Source organism: Lissotriton vulgaris, chromosome 9 (genome assembly GCF_964263255.1).
Source record: "Lissotriton vulgaris chromosome 9, aLisVul1.2, whole genome shotgun sequence".
Lineage (NCBI taxonomy): Eukaryota > Metazoa > Chordata > Amphibia > Caudata > Salamandridae > Lissotriton > Lissotriton vulgaris.
In genome coordinates this window covers 896,657,998-896,675,687 of record NC_141697.1, presented here as the reverse complement: position 1 = coordinate 896,675,687, position 17,690 = coordinate 896,657,998, and the positions used below count along the sequence as shown (strand labels likewise).

Genomic DNA, 17,690 nt, shown 5'->3' with positions numbered 1-17,690 from the left:
CCGGAAACAAGCTTCCGAGGACCGGTTTCTGGCATTCCAGCCGTCTTCAGCCCGGCTTGCTTGAATCCAGTGGCAAAGTGAGCAAGGGACTCACGTCTGAGCATACCCTGCCACACTTATGACGGCCAAAAGCGGTACAAAAGGGGGTGGTGATGGACGGAGTATCCAAATCAATCAAACACTCACACCCAGTCAAAAGATCTGGGTTTAATCCATCACCGTTCTTGAGCCCACTATGCCACCCCAGTTCAGACATGGCCATATGCAAATCAGTCTGACCCTGTGCCTCATGGGAACAGTCCAGCCCGAACTGCCAAGCCATGTCTTCCCTGGACCGGAAACAAGCTTCCGAGGACCGGTTTCTGGCATTCCAGCCGTCTTCAGCCCGGCTTGCTTGAATCCAGTGGCAAAGTGAGCAAGGAGCTGGAAATATTGCTTGAATCGATGCAGACAACAGACCCAACAGCCGAGCTAACTGTCTCAATGTTATCCAATCCGACTGCAAAACTCTCCTCACTTCCTTCTTGATTGTTTTCACCTTCAACATTGGTAACTTCAACACACATTCCAATGTCTGTATCTGAAAACCTAAAAATTGAATCTCCTGCTGGGGAATCACACAAGACTTCTCTCTGTTCACCACGAAACCTAAGTCCTCCAATACCCTGATTGCAAACTCTGTCTGTTCCCTCGCAAGATCCTTTTCCTCTGCTAAAATCAGAAAATCGTCCAAGTACACAATCAGTCGAATTCCTCTTGATCTCAACCAAGCCGCCACTGGACGCATCACCTTCGTGAAACACCATGGAGCCGACGCCAGACCAAATGGGAGATTCTTGAACCTCCATAACTTCCCTTTCCACCTGAACTGCAAAAAATCCCTTTGTTCCCTGCACGTAGGAATCGTTAAATAAGCACCCTTTAGGTCCAACCTTGTCAACCAATCTCCCTTCCTTAAAAGATCCCTTAACATGTGAATCCCCTCCATTTTGAAATGATTGTACACCACCCAATCGTTCAATTCTTTCAGATTTATCACTGGACGCATTCTCTTCTCCTTCTTCTCCACCAAAAATATATTGCTTACAAATCCTCCTTTTACTACTTTTGCTTCCTCTATAGCCCCTTTCTCCAAGAGAGCATCTATCTCTTTTGTCACTAAATCCTCCATTTCTCTTGAAAACCTTAAGATTTCCGGGACCCACTTTTGAACAGGAATCTCCGCAAAATCTATCTTGTAACCAACAACTGTTTCCAAAACCCATGGATCTCTTGTTATTTCCTCCCATCTCGAAACAAAAAGGGCTAGTCTGCCGCCCAACTTTATTCGGATAGAAGTAGGGTCTTGAAAATTGCTTACCTGAGGCCCCCCTAGTTCTCCTCTCTGAGCGCATGCCTCTTCCTCTGCCTCTTGGGGGAAAAAATGTCCTTGTCCACCTCTGGATCCATAAAAACTTGATCCATAATTTGAGTAGTAGGGTCTTCCTCTGCCAAAGTTGCCTCTCGACACTCCTTGTCCTCGGCCGGGAAAACGACCCCGCATTCTCCCGGCCACTCCAAAAACACGTCTAATATCTTTCTGCGCTTTTTCTAGCGAACTGAAAGTATTCACATAACGGGACATGTCTTTCACAAAATCGTCCCCAAACAACAATCCTTCAGATTTTTCTCCTGGCTCATTTGAAGCCAAATCAACCAATTTTGGGTCAACCTTAAATAGGATCGACTTTCTTCTTTCAATATTCAAAGAAGTATTTGCGCTTCCCAAAAGGCAAATAGCCCTTTGAATCCACTGACGTAATTCTACCATGTCAATCCCAATATTATGAGTATGCGCCTCTTCGCATATATCAAAAATCTTAGTCAAAGGGCCAAGAATGTCCAATAATCTGTCTTGGCACCCTTTTAATCCTTTCTCCAACCCTCTTCTAGGGTCCTTCCCTGTTTTGTTTATAAAAGCTAGCATCCTCTGATCTAGCTCCGATGTGTATGCCACCTTACTATCCAAGCATGGTCTAGGACACTCACTACGCATACGTGTCCTCACCTCCTTTGGAATCTCCCTCCTAATCCAATAGCGAACATATTTCGCAACATGATCTACAGGAGTCCATTGGGGTGATAATGGATGTTGTATTAACAAAGGGTCAAACATCTCCTCACCCTGAGGATCATATATTTCATCATCTTCCACTTTTATTTCTTTCTCACTTACTTTCCTTTTCTTCTGAGGAACCTCCTCAAAATCAGATTCTTCTAAATTTGAGCTGCAAGGTAACTCTACATCACCACTTGAGCTCGTATCACACGCAACCACCGTGTGTTTTAATTTCTGTGCCTTTTTTGCGCTCTTTCTCGCCTTTATAGCGTCCTCTCTTTGAACCTTACGTTCATTCCTTTTTTTAATACCATCCATACTTTTTCTCTTTTGACCCCTTTTTCCTTGACCAGAAGTACCAATGCCCATCTCTATCTCCTCTGTGGTCCAAAAACTCTCCTCATCACCAACTCTCTGCTTTCTCTGTACATTTTTCTCTAATGTACTTTCTATTTTTTTGTCTATTGACGCTGCCATCTCGCCAAACATCTTTTCCATGTACACCTTCATTCTCTCCTCAAAATTTCCTTCTGATCCTTCCATTCTTGTTCCTTATAAAATAACCTTTAAACTATCAAATCTAAAAAACTCCCACTGTCAAAGTGAGTATTCCCTCAGAATCTGCCTTATCCGCTACACTTTCCGATCTTCCTCAAGCCAATATTATAATCTCAACCGCGCCTGTCACCGACTCCCGACATCTGACAGGAAAAACAAACCATCAACTGAGCCCTCGTCGATCACACTATCCCAAAATATGGCCATTCGAATCTCTTCATTTTCAATATGAAGTTTCCCAATTTCACAAAATGGCCGCCGCACGCAACGTAAGTACGGTGGCCCCTCTACATCATATTTTATTCGTATGCGGGACTCATTACCATTCTACTAGCAGTCACGCTATCGGTCTTGCGCACGCTCGCGCACTCCCTCGGCCTGAATTCAACTTGCGCGTCACCCAACGCGCACTTCCAACTGCCTTCATCCGATGTTAGAAAACCGTCAAAGCACGACAGACGGTAAAAAACATCTTTATTTTTTAAACTTACACAAATTCCTTTTCCACTTCTCTGCATCAACAAAGCCTCTCAATTACACTAGCTCAACAAATATTAAAAATGCTCTCTTTGCCTGTATATCGATACGTTCTGACATAATCCTCCAAAACCGAAAATCCTACTAAGATACTTTCCTATATTACTAAGATACTTTTTCCTATACTCTAAAACACGTTTTAAACTACTCTAAAACACGTTTTAAACCAAAATAAATTAAATCTTCTGTGAAATTAAATACTTTATAAACTTTACATTTATAAAACAAATTACAGTTCTTATAACATAACACAGACAGACATCTTACTCTATAACTCTAATCATTTTTTTTTTTATGATTATAAACACATTTAAACAGTTAAGCCAAAAGAAAGAACTTATCTCATGCCTGAGCAGCAACAAAAGAGGAAGATGGCTGCAGGTTCTATGAGATTATATATGTTCAGAGTTCTGGAATGTGTTTGGATTCTAATTCTATGTTTTATTGTTGCTGCTGCCTGGGTGGTAATAAAAGTATAGTGCATAATATTGGCCTCCGGGCCTTGCTGTAAAATTATTAAACACTTATAAAACTTATTTTCAATTAAAAAACTAATAGTATTTACCAACTAATTTTAAAGTAACCTTAATTTACTCCCCATACTGTACCCCTATAACAGTAAATACCCACACAAAAAAATATCCTAACTAAATATCAATTAATTACATTACTTCCCACACTTTACCCCATAAACCCCACAACCCACACCTAAAATTAATTACACAATTTCCATATTTAATTTTCAATTAATTGATTAATATTAATTACCAACAAATTATTATTTAATTAAACATAAATACTTCCCACCCTTTACCACTATAGACCCCACAACCCGCACCAAGAATTAATTACACAATTCCCATAATTAATTTACAATAAATTAATAATATAAGTTAACAACTAATCATTAATTAATCAAAAATTACTTCCCACACTTTACCCCTATAAACCCCACAACCCACACCTAAAACAAAGTACACAATTACCATAATAAATTACCAATTAATTAAAATGTATTAACAACTAATTATTATTAATTACAAATAGATTACTTCTTACCTTTCATCCCAATAAACCCCACAACCCACACCTAAAACAAATAATTCAACTACCGTAATTAATTACAATTAATTAATTTTAATTGACAACCAATTAATCATTAATTAGAAAGAAAATAATTTCCCATAATTAACACTATAAAATCTCAAATAAATAAATATTAATAAATACAAATAATCATTAATTTATTAAAATTAAATTACTTCCCACCCTATTCCCCAATAAACCCACAACCCGCTACGGAACAAAAGAACGTAAAATGTACTTAAAATCAAACGGTATATATATATATATATATATATATATATATATATATATATATATATATATATATATATATATATATATATATATATATATATATATATATATATATATATATTATATATATTACAAAACATAAACAATACGTATACAAAAAAACATACATCACATACATTTAAAATATAAACTAAAATACATAACACTAATTTAAAAAATTGATATTTTAAACAACTATATTTTTGTAAACAATATTAATGACTTCTATATTTTTTTAAACAATATTTCTTACCTTAAATTTGATATTTTTGACCACAATATTCTTGCTGTCAATATTTCCCTTGTCTAATTGTTGCGTGTTCGAGAGCTTACCTTTCAAATTGCATTCAAAGAATCCTTAACTTACGTTTCTTCTACCCGACAGAACGACTTTTGTTTAACTATAACTTACCCAGGTTCTGAGGGACACAGGGTCACCCCTTTTTTAGGTCTCGCTGGTGTTAGCAGCTCATAGCCCTTCTCCAGCGAAAGACCTATTGTTGTGGGTTTCCTGGGAATGGCTGAGCGGGGGTGGTTACGCGCATTTCTTAGGCGATTTCATCTCTAGCACGCGCTTCAGCCTGCGCACTAGCATCACGTGTTGAGACATTCCCGTGCGCTGCAGCTCTGGTTTAGAGAACGCGCCTAATGACTTCCGTGTTTGTTTAGATATCTTTTCTAGCACGTGCTTGAGCTGGCGCGTTAGCATCACGTGGACATTCTCGGGCGCTGCAGCTCTGGTGTAGTGAACGCGCCTAATGACTTGCGTGTTTGTTTATATTTCATTCCTAGCACGCGCTTCAGCTGGCGCGTTAGCATAACGTTTTGAGACTCTGCCGGGCGCTGCAGCTGTGGTGTAGAGAACGCGCCTAATGCCGTGTGTCTTTAGTTTGTTGTTTGGGTCAAGCGGCACACGCACAGGAAAGTGAAAATCAATTGAATAGCGGCACATGTAAAAGAAAAACACATATTGGACCCACAAAGAAGACCAATGCTGCATAAGAAAATAAGTATTAGTATAATAAACAGCGGCACGCCTCACATGTAAAAACACATATTGGACCCACAAAGAAGAGCAATGCTTCATAAGAAAATAGGTATTTATATAATAAACAGCAGCACGCGCACAGGAAAGTGGACAGCAATTGAATTGCCTGAAATGTAAAAATACATATTGGACCCACAAAGAAGACCAATGCGTCATACGAAAATAAGTATTTCTATCATAAACAGTCATTTATATCATAAACAATCATAGATTTCATTCCTAGCACGCGCTTCAGCTGGCGCGTTAGCATTGAATTTCCTGAAATGTAAAAATATATATTGTACCCACAAAGAAGACCAATGCGTCATACGAAATTAAGTATTTCTATCATAAACAGTCATTTGCATCATAAAGTCATAGATTTCATTCCTAGCACACGCTTCAGCTGGCGCGTTAGCATCACGTGTTGAGACACTGCCGGGCACTGCAGCTGTGGTGTAGAGAACGCCCCTAATGCCGTGTGTCTTTAGTTTGTTGTTTGGGGCAAGCGTCAAGCGGCACGCGCACAGGAAAGTGAAAATCAATTAAATAGCGTCACATGTAAAAGAAAACACATATTGGACCCACAAAGAAGACCAATGCTGCATAAGGTAGGTATTTGTATAATAAACAGCGACACGCCTCACATGTAAATACACATATTGGACCCACAAAGAAGAGCAATGCTTCATAAGAAAATAAGTATTTATATAATAAACAACGGCACGCGCACAGAAAACTACACTGCAATTGAATTAGTGTTAACATCGCGCACAGGGAACTAAACTGCAATTTAATCACATCAAATGTAAAAACACATATTGGACCCACAAAGAAGACTAAAGCTTCATGAGTAGAGTGCCGTGCACCCCATTAGCCAAGTTGCAGAGATGCCACGTGTCAACAAAAGGTGCCGGCAGGAGTACATGTATCTACCTATTTCCAATACTAAGCATCCCGTCTGTCGTGTCACTTGGCGAATTTGTACGAGGGATAGAGTTGGCAAATCAGGGTCGGTGAGCTAGGCAGACAAAGGAAATTTAGGGGAAAGCATGTCTTTTGGCTGCCACACAGTAATTAGTTCATCATCGGCATTTGGGAAGGGCTGCTATACAACCGTGTGAGAACCCAGGCGCCATTTAAACAAAATAAGGGAAATACAGAGAAACATTTACTGTTTGGAAGGTTTTGCTTCCCCTACAACGCTCACTTGGCATGCCGTCATGCCTTATTTTGTCCAGTACTGAGAAGTGAGCAGTGTGAGTACTTGCACGCTGATGTGCCTGCTGCCACTGCAGTCTAGAAAAATAAGAGCCCGAATCAGGTCTGTTTCGCGGCCCCGTTTCAAAACATTGCTGGTGAGCGGACCCGGTGAGACATGGCCCACTTAAAGCCTTGATTACCAAGCAGGAGAATCTTCCTACGTTCAGGAAGGCTTTAGCGGTCTGATTGCCTAACAGATGTGCGCAGATGATGCAGCTTCTTGACTCTCTTTCAAGGTGGCTTTGGTGTAATAGCTCGGATGGCGAATGCACCTACAACAGAGATGCATTGATTTTCATTTGTTCGCGCACTAATGCACGTTTAACCCTCTTATGTCGATAGCAACAGTACCATTTGGTTGGGGGTGGGGGAGGGGTCAGTGCAAGTTAGCGCGTCACTACTAAGCCACAGGAGGAGGTACGCAGTCGCTGCCTAATGGTTGTTTTTGTGCCATTAGCTGCAGGCAGGGTTTACCCCCAGATCCACGAGGACTTCCCGCAGTTCGCTTGAGCCTGATACAATCTATAAATTAGAATATGGCACTTACTGTTGGCTGTTGTGAGACGCTGAAGAAGACTGTTCGGAAACCGGCACTTACTCTGTCGCAGGTGCATTACGCCGCTGAGCTATGGGCGAGCGTGCAGTGTTTGCTGGAGGTCGCTGTGCTGTTTTTCAGTGCTTAATATCATATAGATCATGAACCAGGAGGCCAGTTAGAGGCTTGTGTGCACCTCTGTGTTCCACAGGGGAGGGGCGGGGGTAGGCCAGTCTTGAGTAATCAGTAGCGCTAGGCATGCTGGGACGAGTATGCCGCCACTTGTGACACAAGTGCAACTACAAGTCCCAGCATGCTTGCAACTGCTAACTGAGATTCAGGACCCTTGCTCCCTAACAACACTTAGTGGGCGCCTGGATGTCTAGGCTTCCTCGTGCTAGACCTTACACCTGCCTTAGCAGTGCAAGTGAGGGTGACTACCTTAAACGGAGGTGACACACACGGCGTCAACACCCATAACAAGGTTTCCATGACCGCGCACCACATTAGCCAAGTTACGGAGATGCCACGTGATATCAAAAGGTGCCGACAGGAGTACATGTATCTACCTATTCACAGGACTAAACAGCCCATCTGTTGTGTCACTTGTAAAACCCTACAAATGTTAGATGTTTCTGTGGAATATAATCTGTCTCCAAATATACTTGGCCTTCATATACAATTTATATGCCAATGCTGTTTACTTTGCTCTTCTCTCGTATTGCAATCTGTTTATTAGGCTTTGGCAGTTGTCTTAAACAGCCTGACCTTTTCCACATTGGCGCCATGCCGCGTTCATTCATTTCCTGCTTAGTGAGTCAGTATCAGTGTTAAAAGCTTTGCTTTCAGATATTGTAGGTCTGAATGTCCGATTTATTAGTGCTGGTGTTTACTTAGGGCGTGTCTGTTATTACATTTTGTTAATTGGGCTTTTGCACTCGCTGGCGCCCTGCCTTGTTCATCATTAGTTTCCTGCTTTGTGAGCAGCACAACAACATATTAACTCTGCAACACAACAGCATCACTCACCACCACAACATTTACATGCACTGATCTGTTTATTAAGTCTTCTATTTCTATTACATATTAAATGCAATACAATGCATACATCTATAAGCAAATTACCCATCCAATAATTCTTGCTTTTTTTCTACTTTTGCCAATTTGCTTTGTACGTTACAGTTGCTTTTTCTTACTTTTCAGGAGCTAGATAAACACACATTTTTATTTTCACTTCCTGTTGCTCAAATGTGTCTCGATGCGAGACCTATTGCATTGCAAATGCTTGTTCTTAACTGTCAATATTTCTGTGTCACAATATTTCCAACTCAATATTTGTGTAAGTTGACATTTCCAACTCGATGTTCTGTCTGAAAACCGTCCCCAAAAAATCTAAAATGGGAATGAAATGGGAATATTTATGTAATAATCTTATACAATTAGTACTAATAGTGACAAATATGCCCTTTTTGGACTTTTATTAATAGGGAATTGGATGTTTCAGGGTGTTTCTCAAAGGCATGTCAGACTACTTAAAAACTTTTCTAGTACTCCTTCCCATATTCGCAAATGCCTTTGTGAAGCAGCCCAGATAAATGTATGTGTGAATGGTGGATGTACTAAATGGTCTAAACCATTGGTATCATTCCAAAGTATGGTTTCAAATAAAATGCTTTAAAGCATTAATGGAAGAAAATATCATGGTGCAAATGGAATAGTTCCATCAGTTAAGCATTACAAGTTCATATTAGTTATTAGATGTTAAGTTGTTTACTTAAAATGCCTATTGTTTACAATGCTATTAAGTTAATGCAATAATTATTGATATAGGTAAAAAAGGCAGTAAATGGACTAGAGAGATGTAAAAAAGGAAATATCACAAATCCTGGTAATATAATTGAGTACATTAATCTTGATAAAGTCTAAAAATAAACATTACTCTATAGAGATGTCAAAACTCTTTGGGAAGTTCCAGAGAGTCCATTAGCTAGTATATCTTTACCCGTTTAAAATGGTTATTGCACTGCATTGAGCACTTGCATTTATCTGACGGATGGACTCTAAAAAACAAGCGTGGACAATTTATTAAGGTAGACCATAGGGTATGTGTAAATGATAGCTCCATCAACACTTTCATGTACATAGGAATGTGCATGTTTTCCTATGGGATGGTCTTCTGATTTTTCTATGCTGTACAATCTTACAAAATATTTACATTGTCTCTTTTCCATCGCTTTTTCATTTACTTTTCTTTTCCTTTGTCTTCTGCCTTTTCTTCCTCATGCTTTTTGCCTTTAGCATCTTCTGCAAGCTTTCTGCTCTGGTTCGGCACAGAGTCTCTCTTTTTGGTAAGCATCCTTTTCTGATTGTGGCTGAGGTGTAGGATGTATTTCTATACCCCCATCCCCGACCCCTTCAGGTACAAACACACCTGGTGGAAAAGCATTCTTCCTGTCTACTTTGAGAGTTTAATCTCCCACTGTTGCCTGTTCTATTCTTTCTCTGCTTCTTTGTTCCTTTGCTTATCTCCCTGGTTAGTGTTTTAACTTTTACCATTAAGATGTTTGTGTAAGGCACAAAAGTCTCTAGCTTATGTGCATTCTGTTGACTGAGGGACTTGTCTCACAGTAGAAGACACAACTTTGTTGACAAATTTAGGTTAACTGTATGAAGAGCACAGCCATTAAGACGTTTGTGTAAGGCACAAAAATCTCTAGCTTATGCACATTCTGTTGACTGAGAGACTTGTCTAACAGTAGGAGAGACAACTTTTTTGTCAAATGTAGGATACCTGTATGAAGAGCACAGCCATCAACATCACATAGATTAGGGTTTTATTTAAACTGTGCAATTAATTAATCGTCTATTCATGTTGGTGGAAAATACCTATGCTTGTCATTGGCAGTCTAAAGCCAATATACCCTGCTCTAACAATTACATAAAGTTCATTGATCTTGACTTTGAAACATTATTTGCCTAGGTGATGCTCGGGAATATATCCTGGGTCCTGGGACTCAAGCATCAAAGTTAATATCAGAGTTGCGCTATGATTATTGGCATTGACTGCTGATTGTCCAATTCAGTATCATCAACATTGACTCAGCGTGAAAATATGTGGTGTCTGCACACAGAGAACTCTGTATCAAGGTCATTAGTCCTGTTTGCTGCTAGAGTTTAATCTAAGTGGTGCATATCCTACATGGGTCAAGGTCAGAAACATGAAAAGCCTCATGCCTGAACCATAGCCACTTAACTGGTTGGCTTCTGGAGCAAAGTCACAGACACGTTTTTACCTGGGAAAACCATGTAAATGCTATTCTGTTGAAGAGGTATTTCCTTGGACTTTGGTTTTAGGACGCCAGTATGTAAACTCGCCAATGTATCATTGCTATGCAAGAACCTGGAGGCTCCCTCTACCATGGGTCTATTTCAACCTGCCAAAGGCTACAGTAGAAGGCATGCTTCTATCCCCTACCGCTGCTGATTAGATCATGAAAGTATTGTTGAACATGGACCAAACCTATAATACCCAATCCACACTATGGTCTCATGAGTAAACTATACACAAATGTCTAGTCGAATTCATTTAAAGGTTGACATATTGAGTTTGTACCACTATGTGTGTATCAATTATATGCTTGTTAATATTACCAAGATTGTGCCACTGCTCAAAAAGCCACTTCTTTAACAAATGTTCTCATGTTCTTAACAGATAACATGCAAATAATCAAAGTGCAGATGGTGCAGTGCTAATGGTGATGAGAAATGTTTACAGTTTGCTATAAAATTACAGTAACATCAAGGCATAGTCCTTATTAGACCTATTCAAATAAGGTTGGGTCAAAACCTCTACACTGCATCTAACATTGGCATGTGGTTAGAACTCACATAAGGATTACTCATACGAATTGTATAGACTCTTCTGGTCTACTAAAACTCAATAGGCAACCCTTGATGTTACTGTGATTTTATGGCATGTTAGAAACATTTCTCAGCACCATGACATGGTGCCATCTGCACTTTGATTATTTTGTATGTTGTCTGTTACAAATATAACAAGCATCTTTTCAAAATGAGTGGCCTTTTGAGTATTTATTGACACTTTTTTGGTCTTATCAACAAGACTATACTTGATTTACTCACAGAGGCGTAATCAGAGTATGTCAACTTTAATTAATTTAACTAGACATTTGTGGATTGGATCAAGAAGACTGTCTATGGGTTCTGAAGCCTTCCATTCTAAATCTGAAATGAAACAGTATATGGGAGTCCTTCAGTCTTCAAGAATGGAATTCTAACATATGAATCTGTTTTCAATTGTTTGTCTATAGAATGTAAAAATGAACGTTGAATTCTAAAGGGAACTAGCAAGTTTATTAGAAATGCTAAACTCTCTTCAGAGCTTTGCCCAACAGTTTTACTCTGGCTGACAAACACCAGATGAAAGCTGCTAAGCTTCCTCACCCAAGAAATCTGCCTGCGAAATAGAGATTCAACTTCTTCTCTCAGAAGCAGAGTGCCTGTAGAGAAGGAAAGTAGCTTTCATGATCGTTTGACAAAATATATACTCAAGGTCAATGTCTCAACGAGTGATTTTGGCCATCTTGTGCCCCAACAGACTACCATATTTAAGACAGTCCAAAAAGAAAAATAATAGGTTTATGAGCAGACCTCTGAGGGTGTGGTGGCAGGATGAGTGTGAAGCAGATGATCATTGAATTGGACAGTAAGGCTAGGGCCTGGGGCAGTGTGGGGAACCAGGAGTGAAGTAAACCTTTGGGTGCAGTGTAATGTGAAACTTTTTAGAGTTTTATGCTCATGAAATAGCAAGGTGAGGTCAACTATGTCTTAGATGTTTTCTTTCTGTCATCCCCTGCTAGGAACTGATGCTGGTTCTGTTGTGAACTGCCTTCATATCTTGGCTCGCTCTTTGGATGCTAGGTAAGAGTACAACTGAAGAGATTTCCCACCTCTGCCAAACAAATAGAGATGGTAGAGCTGCTGTGATTTATCAGATCGAATAATTGCTAGTGTTTTGTCTGTCATTGTGAATAATCCATCCATCCCTTACCCAGCCACCCATCCCTTATTGGCTTATTTCATCACCCTTCAGTACCAAAATCAGCCTCTTCATCAATCTGTCTATAAAACATTCTCTCACCAGCCTTTCTATTGTGAAGGTAACAATCAATCCAACCATTCACCATCTGTTGTGTACATCCATTGATTTGACTCGCAATCTGAACATCCATCTGTCCATTTATTGATGCATCTAGACTTCAGTCTTCTATTTCATCCTTTCATCTGACAATCCATCCTCCTATCTATCCATCTACATATTCCATTCCACAAACCTATTAAAATGAGTCAATTAATTTACCTACCCTTTTGCTAGTGTCAGATTCTACTTCCATGCATCTCTCTGATCAATATATGCATCTTCTTGCTAATATAACATTGTCCTAGCATGAAACCAACTTTCTGTTGATCGAAACTGGCCTTCATTTATCAAACTATTGTTCTACTCATTTATCCTTACTTCACCCCATCCCTACTAAACTTTTTAATGGAAAAGTTGAGATTAGGTACGGTATGAGACCACCAGCCAGTGTCAGAGTCCCTTCTTGGAGAAAGATAGATACACTCAGAGAGACTATTTCTCAGAGAATACATGTCAGCAGAGGAGAGCTACTCCAGCACAAAGGATGTGCGATCTTGGAAAGAAAGTCCTTTATGCAGAGCTGCAGAGAGGGAATAAGCCTATGTTAGTAGATGAGAGACCACAATAGAGACAAGCCTCATAAAAAAGCTAGTATGGACAGAACCTCTTTCAGCATGTCTCTTACTGCTCTACAGAGAACAATTAAGTATTTCCTTGATTTTATTTCTTTTAGGACAGTGATGAAATCAGGCCCTGAGATTGTGAAGGCAGGCCTGCGCTCCTTCTTTGAGGGTGCTTCCGAGGACATTGAGAAAATGGTGGAGAACCTGAAGCTTGGCAAGGTGTCACAGTCCCGTACACAGGTTAAAGGAGTGACACAGAACATGCACTACACAACAGTGGCCCTCCTGCCTGTCTTGACGTCCCTCTTTGAGCACATCGCTCAGCACCAGTTCGGAGATGATGTCATACGTAAGAGACTGATGGGGGAAATGTGGGTGGCGGACTTAGCTGGGACTTAAAAACTAGTAATGATTCTGCTTTTCAATGGTAAACTGCTGTCATGTTTATCATAAAAGGACTTTCTAATTAAGAACTTAATTTTGTGTGTACTATATAGTTTTTAGATATCAGTAGGTGTCAGTCTCGGTTGAAACAAATTCTCATTACATATATACGGTGCCAGGTGATGTCTTGTATACCTAGTAGTGTGACTCTGCATTCTTCGAAATTAGAATTCTTTAGTGTATATATGGTAAAACCTGTTGACATACGTTCCCTTTTTCAAATAACACAGATGTGAGCACTTCAGAACTTTAGAACTGAGTTTTGCAAGTGATGTATTCTTTAATCAAAGCATTTTCTCCTGTTGAGCTGTCTTGAGTAATACGGTTTGAGTAGTTGCAGGGAATGTGCCTGGAATTAGCCCACAGACAACCTCTATATCTACTTAACATGGTGCTTGGGATTCGAGAAAAATACATTCATTTTGAAGTGATACTTTTGTATGGGAACTGTGTCCTATGGAGTCTATATGCTGACACCATTTGATGTACAGATGCAGTCCACTTCCTCAGACATGGGTCCTCAGTAAAAATAGGTCCATATCCAGGAGCAGCAGTGACTTTAATACAACAAAGAGGTATGTCTGGAACTGACAAAAGCAGTACTTCTGGCCCATGCTCTTGTTGTTTCCTGTAGGAAACTGTCCTCTCCTGTTAGCTTATAGGCCACAGGTTTGAAGGGTGCTTGCTTTACGTTTTTTGCTTGGTAGATACTGGGATTGTTAACTTTCCTGTGACTCCAATCAAACAAATATCTTTCTTTTCAGATGATGTATCAAGTTGCATGAATGACAGAGCCTGTGGTGTTACTGGAACTGCTTACTTTCATTCTGCAACTTCATTGTCTCTTTTTAGTTGTGAACTCAGGCAGTTATATGGTTGCAGGGCACTGTCATTCAGCTTTAGCACTGCCCAAATTTGTTGTGATGAGATTGGCTGACAGTGCTACAGTGCAAAAGGCTACGATGTAAACGTTTAATAATGTTTTCTACTGTGACATTTCACATTTCCCAGATTGGGATATTCTTTGTGCTATTTGAACAAATTCACCTTGAGTTCTACCTAGGCACTTCTGCTGACTAAAGCACATCCCGAAGTGAAAGTTCTCTGACACTGGATTCTCTCTGCAATCCATAAACAGGGGAATATCTCCACAAATTTGTGGGATTCCAGAACACCATTTTAAAAAGTGTTTTTTCAAACATGAAATGCCTATAAAAGGCACATTTTACATAAGGGGGTCGATTCCGATCCCGGTAAAAAAACATCCATACAATTCGTATCCGGAGCCCTCTCCATACAATTCGTACCCGTCCGTCCGAGTCGCGTAGTACGATCCGTATTTCGTGAATCTGTCCGAATCGTCGCAATCCGTACGTATTGCAAGGCTGAAACCGTGAACCGTATGACTCGTACACATGCTGTACGACCCGACAAGTACGATCCGGAACGGGGTATGAGGACGCGATTCGTACAGCCCATGTTATGTAAGGGCGATTCGTACAGAAAAGTACTCAATCACATACACACTGTACGGTGCGTACCCCCCATGATCGCGGGGGTACTGTGCGTACCCCTGCGATTCCCTCTCAGAAGCTCCTCTTCATCTGAGCGGTTCTGGACTCGGCGCGGTTATGGGTTTATCCTCCTGAGCAGTGAGTCCGGGATATACAGGCTATGATTCCGATCTTTCAGCCTCTATCCCGGGTTTCGGTCAGGATGATTCTCCGGCTCCTGGGCCTGATGGCCTTCTGCACCCTATGCAGGTTCTGCATTTGGACCTGAAGTTCCAGTGGGCACAGCATCAGGGCAACCTGTCCGATCACGTCCAGATCTCAGAGGCCACTGCACGACAATTGCAGTGGTTGCTCATGAATTGCGATTGGTTCAATGGCAGATCCCTCTCTCTTCCCCATCTGGAGCATACAGTTGGGACAGATGCGTCCCTCCTGGGATGGGGCGGCCACATGGGAGAGGCGGAGATCAGAGGCCTCTGGACTCCGGCAGAGTCCGGGCTCCACATCAACCTTCTGGAGCTTCGGGCGATCCGGCTTGCACTGAAGGCATTCCTACCCTCTGTCCGGGGAAGAGTGGTGCGGGTGTTCACGGACAACACCACCACCATGTGGTTCTGCATCAAACAGGGCAGGTGGGGTCGTGGCCCCTATGTCAGGAGGCTCTGCGCCTCTGGACTTGGCTTGAACACCAGGGCGTTTGCCTGGTGGTTCAACGACTGGCAGGTTCTCTCAATGCCAGGGCGGACAAACTCAGCTGCCGTTGCATGATGGATCACGAATGGCGTCTGAACTCGGACATGGCACAAGGTCTCTTTCAGCAGTGGGGAGAGCCTTGGTTAGATTTATTCGCCACCGAAGAGAACGCGCGATGTCATTAGTTCTGTGCGTTGGAATATCCAAGGCGGCACTCGCTAGGCGCCGCTTTTTGTCGCGAGTGGAGTTGTGGTCTACTATACGCATTTCCTCCTATACCACTTCTACCCAGAGGTCTGAAGAAGATCAAGTGCAACCGAGCCCAAGTCATTCTTGTGGCTCCGGACTGGGCTCAAAGAGTATAGTATCCCGAGCTACGCAGCATGGCCATTGAGCCCCCGATCCGACTGCCTCTTCGGGAGCATCTTCTGTCGCAGCACATGGGGACGGTCCTCCACCCAAACCTGTCCAGCCTCCACCTCCTTGTGTGGAGATTGAGCGGCGGCAGTTGCCGTCTTTTGACCTGCCTCCTGAAGTTTGTAATGTAATCTTGGCAGCCAGGCGGTCCTCCAATTAGACGGTATACGCCAGCAGGTGGAATAAGTTTGTGGCATGGTGCACAGCAAAGGCTGTTGATCCCCTTTCTGCCCCTCTTACAGAGGTTCTTCTTTTCTTACTTTCTGTGGCCCAGCAGGGCTCTGCTCTGGGCACTATCAAGAGCTATCTCTCTGCCATTTCAGCCTTTTTACAGCTTCCAGATCAGCCTTCCCTTTTCCAGTCCCCTGTTGTAAGTAGATTCTTAAAATGCGTTACTCATCTTTTTCCTCCTGTTCCTTTCATAATGCCTCAGTGGGAATTTAACTACTGCTTTGGGACGGGGAGTTCCCTTGCATGATATCTGTCAGGCAGCTACATGGGCCTCGCTGCACTTGTTTACCAAGCATTACGCCTGGACAACCAAGTCCGGATAGACAGCTTCTTTGGCTGTTCTGTTCTCCAGGACTTTCTGGTGTGATCTTGGTTTGGAGATGGATGGATGTCGTTACAACGCATACTTTTACAGCGCATACCTTTACAACGCATTTTTTACACCGCAACATCCATTACAACGCATTCTATAACAACGCATGCCATTACAACAAATTCTTTGAAACTACCTTTACAACGCATTCCACTACAACGCATACTACATTTACAACGCATACCATTACAACGCATACCATTACATTGCATGTATGGTAAGTATTGGATAGTGTAGGGGTAAAAATTACTATTCTAACTCCAGGGGGTGCAGCAGTAGGGTAAGTGTTGGATAGTGGAGAAGTGTGGCTCACTGGTTAGAGCAGGCAGACCCTGAAGCAGAGGTCAGACCCGGGACCAGGGTTCAATTCCCGACGCGGCAGGGTCTTCAGCTCAAATGTCCATGGACTCGATGATTCTCGCTTCGGTGCCTGACCTAATCATGGGTTCACACTCTGCAACTCTGGGCATTAAGCTTGCTTAATCTCCACAACGGCCCCCCGCGGCGGGATGCCTGGCTTTCACCTTGGGGATGCCCTGTAGGGGCTATCTCACAGGGAAAAGCCAGGACGGGTTCCCAAGGCAAGCGCGGAGATACCCCTTCGGGGGTCGATTCAGGCGCTATATAAGAAACATAATAATAATAATAATAATAGTGTAGGGGTAAAAATTACTATTCTAACTCCAGGGGGTGCAGCAGTAGGGTAAGTATTGGATAGTGTAGGGGTAAAAATGACTATTCTAACTCCAGGGGGTGCAACAGTAGGGTAAGTGTTGGATAGTGTAGGTATGCGTTGTAATGGTATGCGTTGTAATGGATGTTGCGTTATAAAAGTTTAGTTTTAAAGGTAGTGCGTT

The 17,690-nt window shown here is 41.7% G+C and overlaps 1 protein-coding gene across 11 annotated transcripts in view; it reads left to right on the top strand.

Moving 5' to 3' along the window:
* Positions 1–17,690, top strand: part of RYR1 (ryanodine receptor 1) — a 1,215,008-nt gene that overhangs the window by 674,858 nt on the left and 522,460 nt on the right. For all 11 annotated transcript variants that reach the window (XM_086938669.1, XM_086938668.1, XM_086938662.1 and 8 more), the window contains 3 exons: positions 9,676–9,725; positions 12,258–12,318; positions 13,272–13,510. In XM_086938669.1, the coding sequence (XP_086794795.1) occupies positions 9,676–9,725; positions 12,258–12,318; positions 13,272–13,510 (350 nt within the window). The remainder of the gene's footprint in view (positions 1–9,675; positions 9,726–12,257; positions 12,319–13,271; positions 13,511–17,690) is intronic.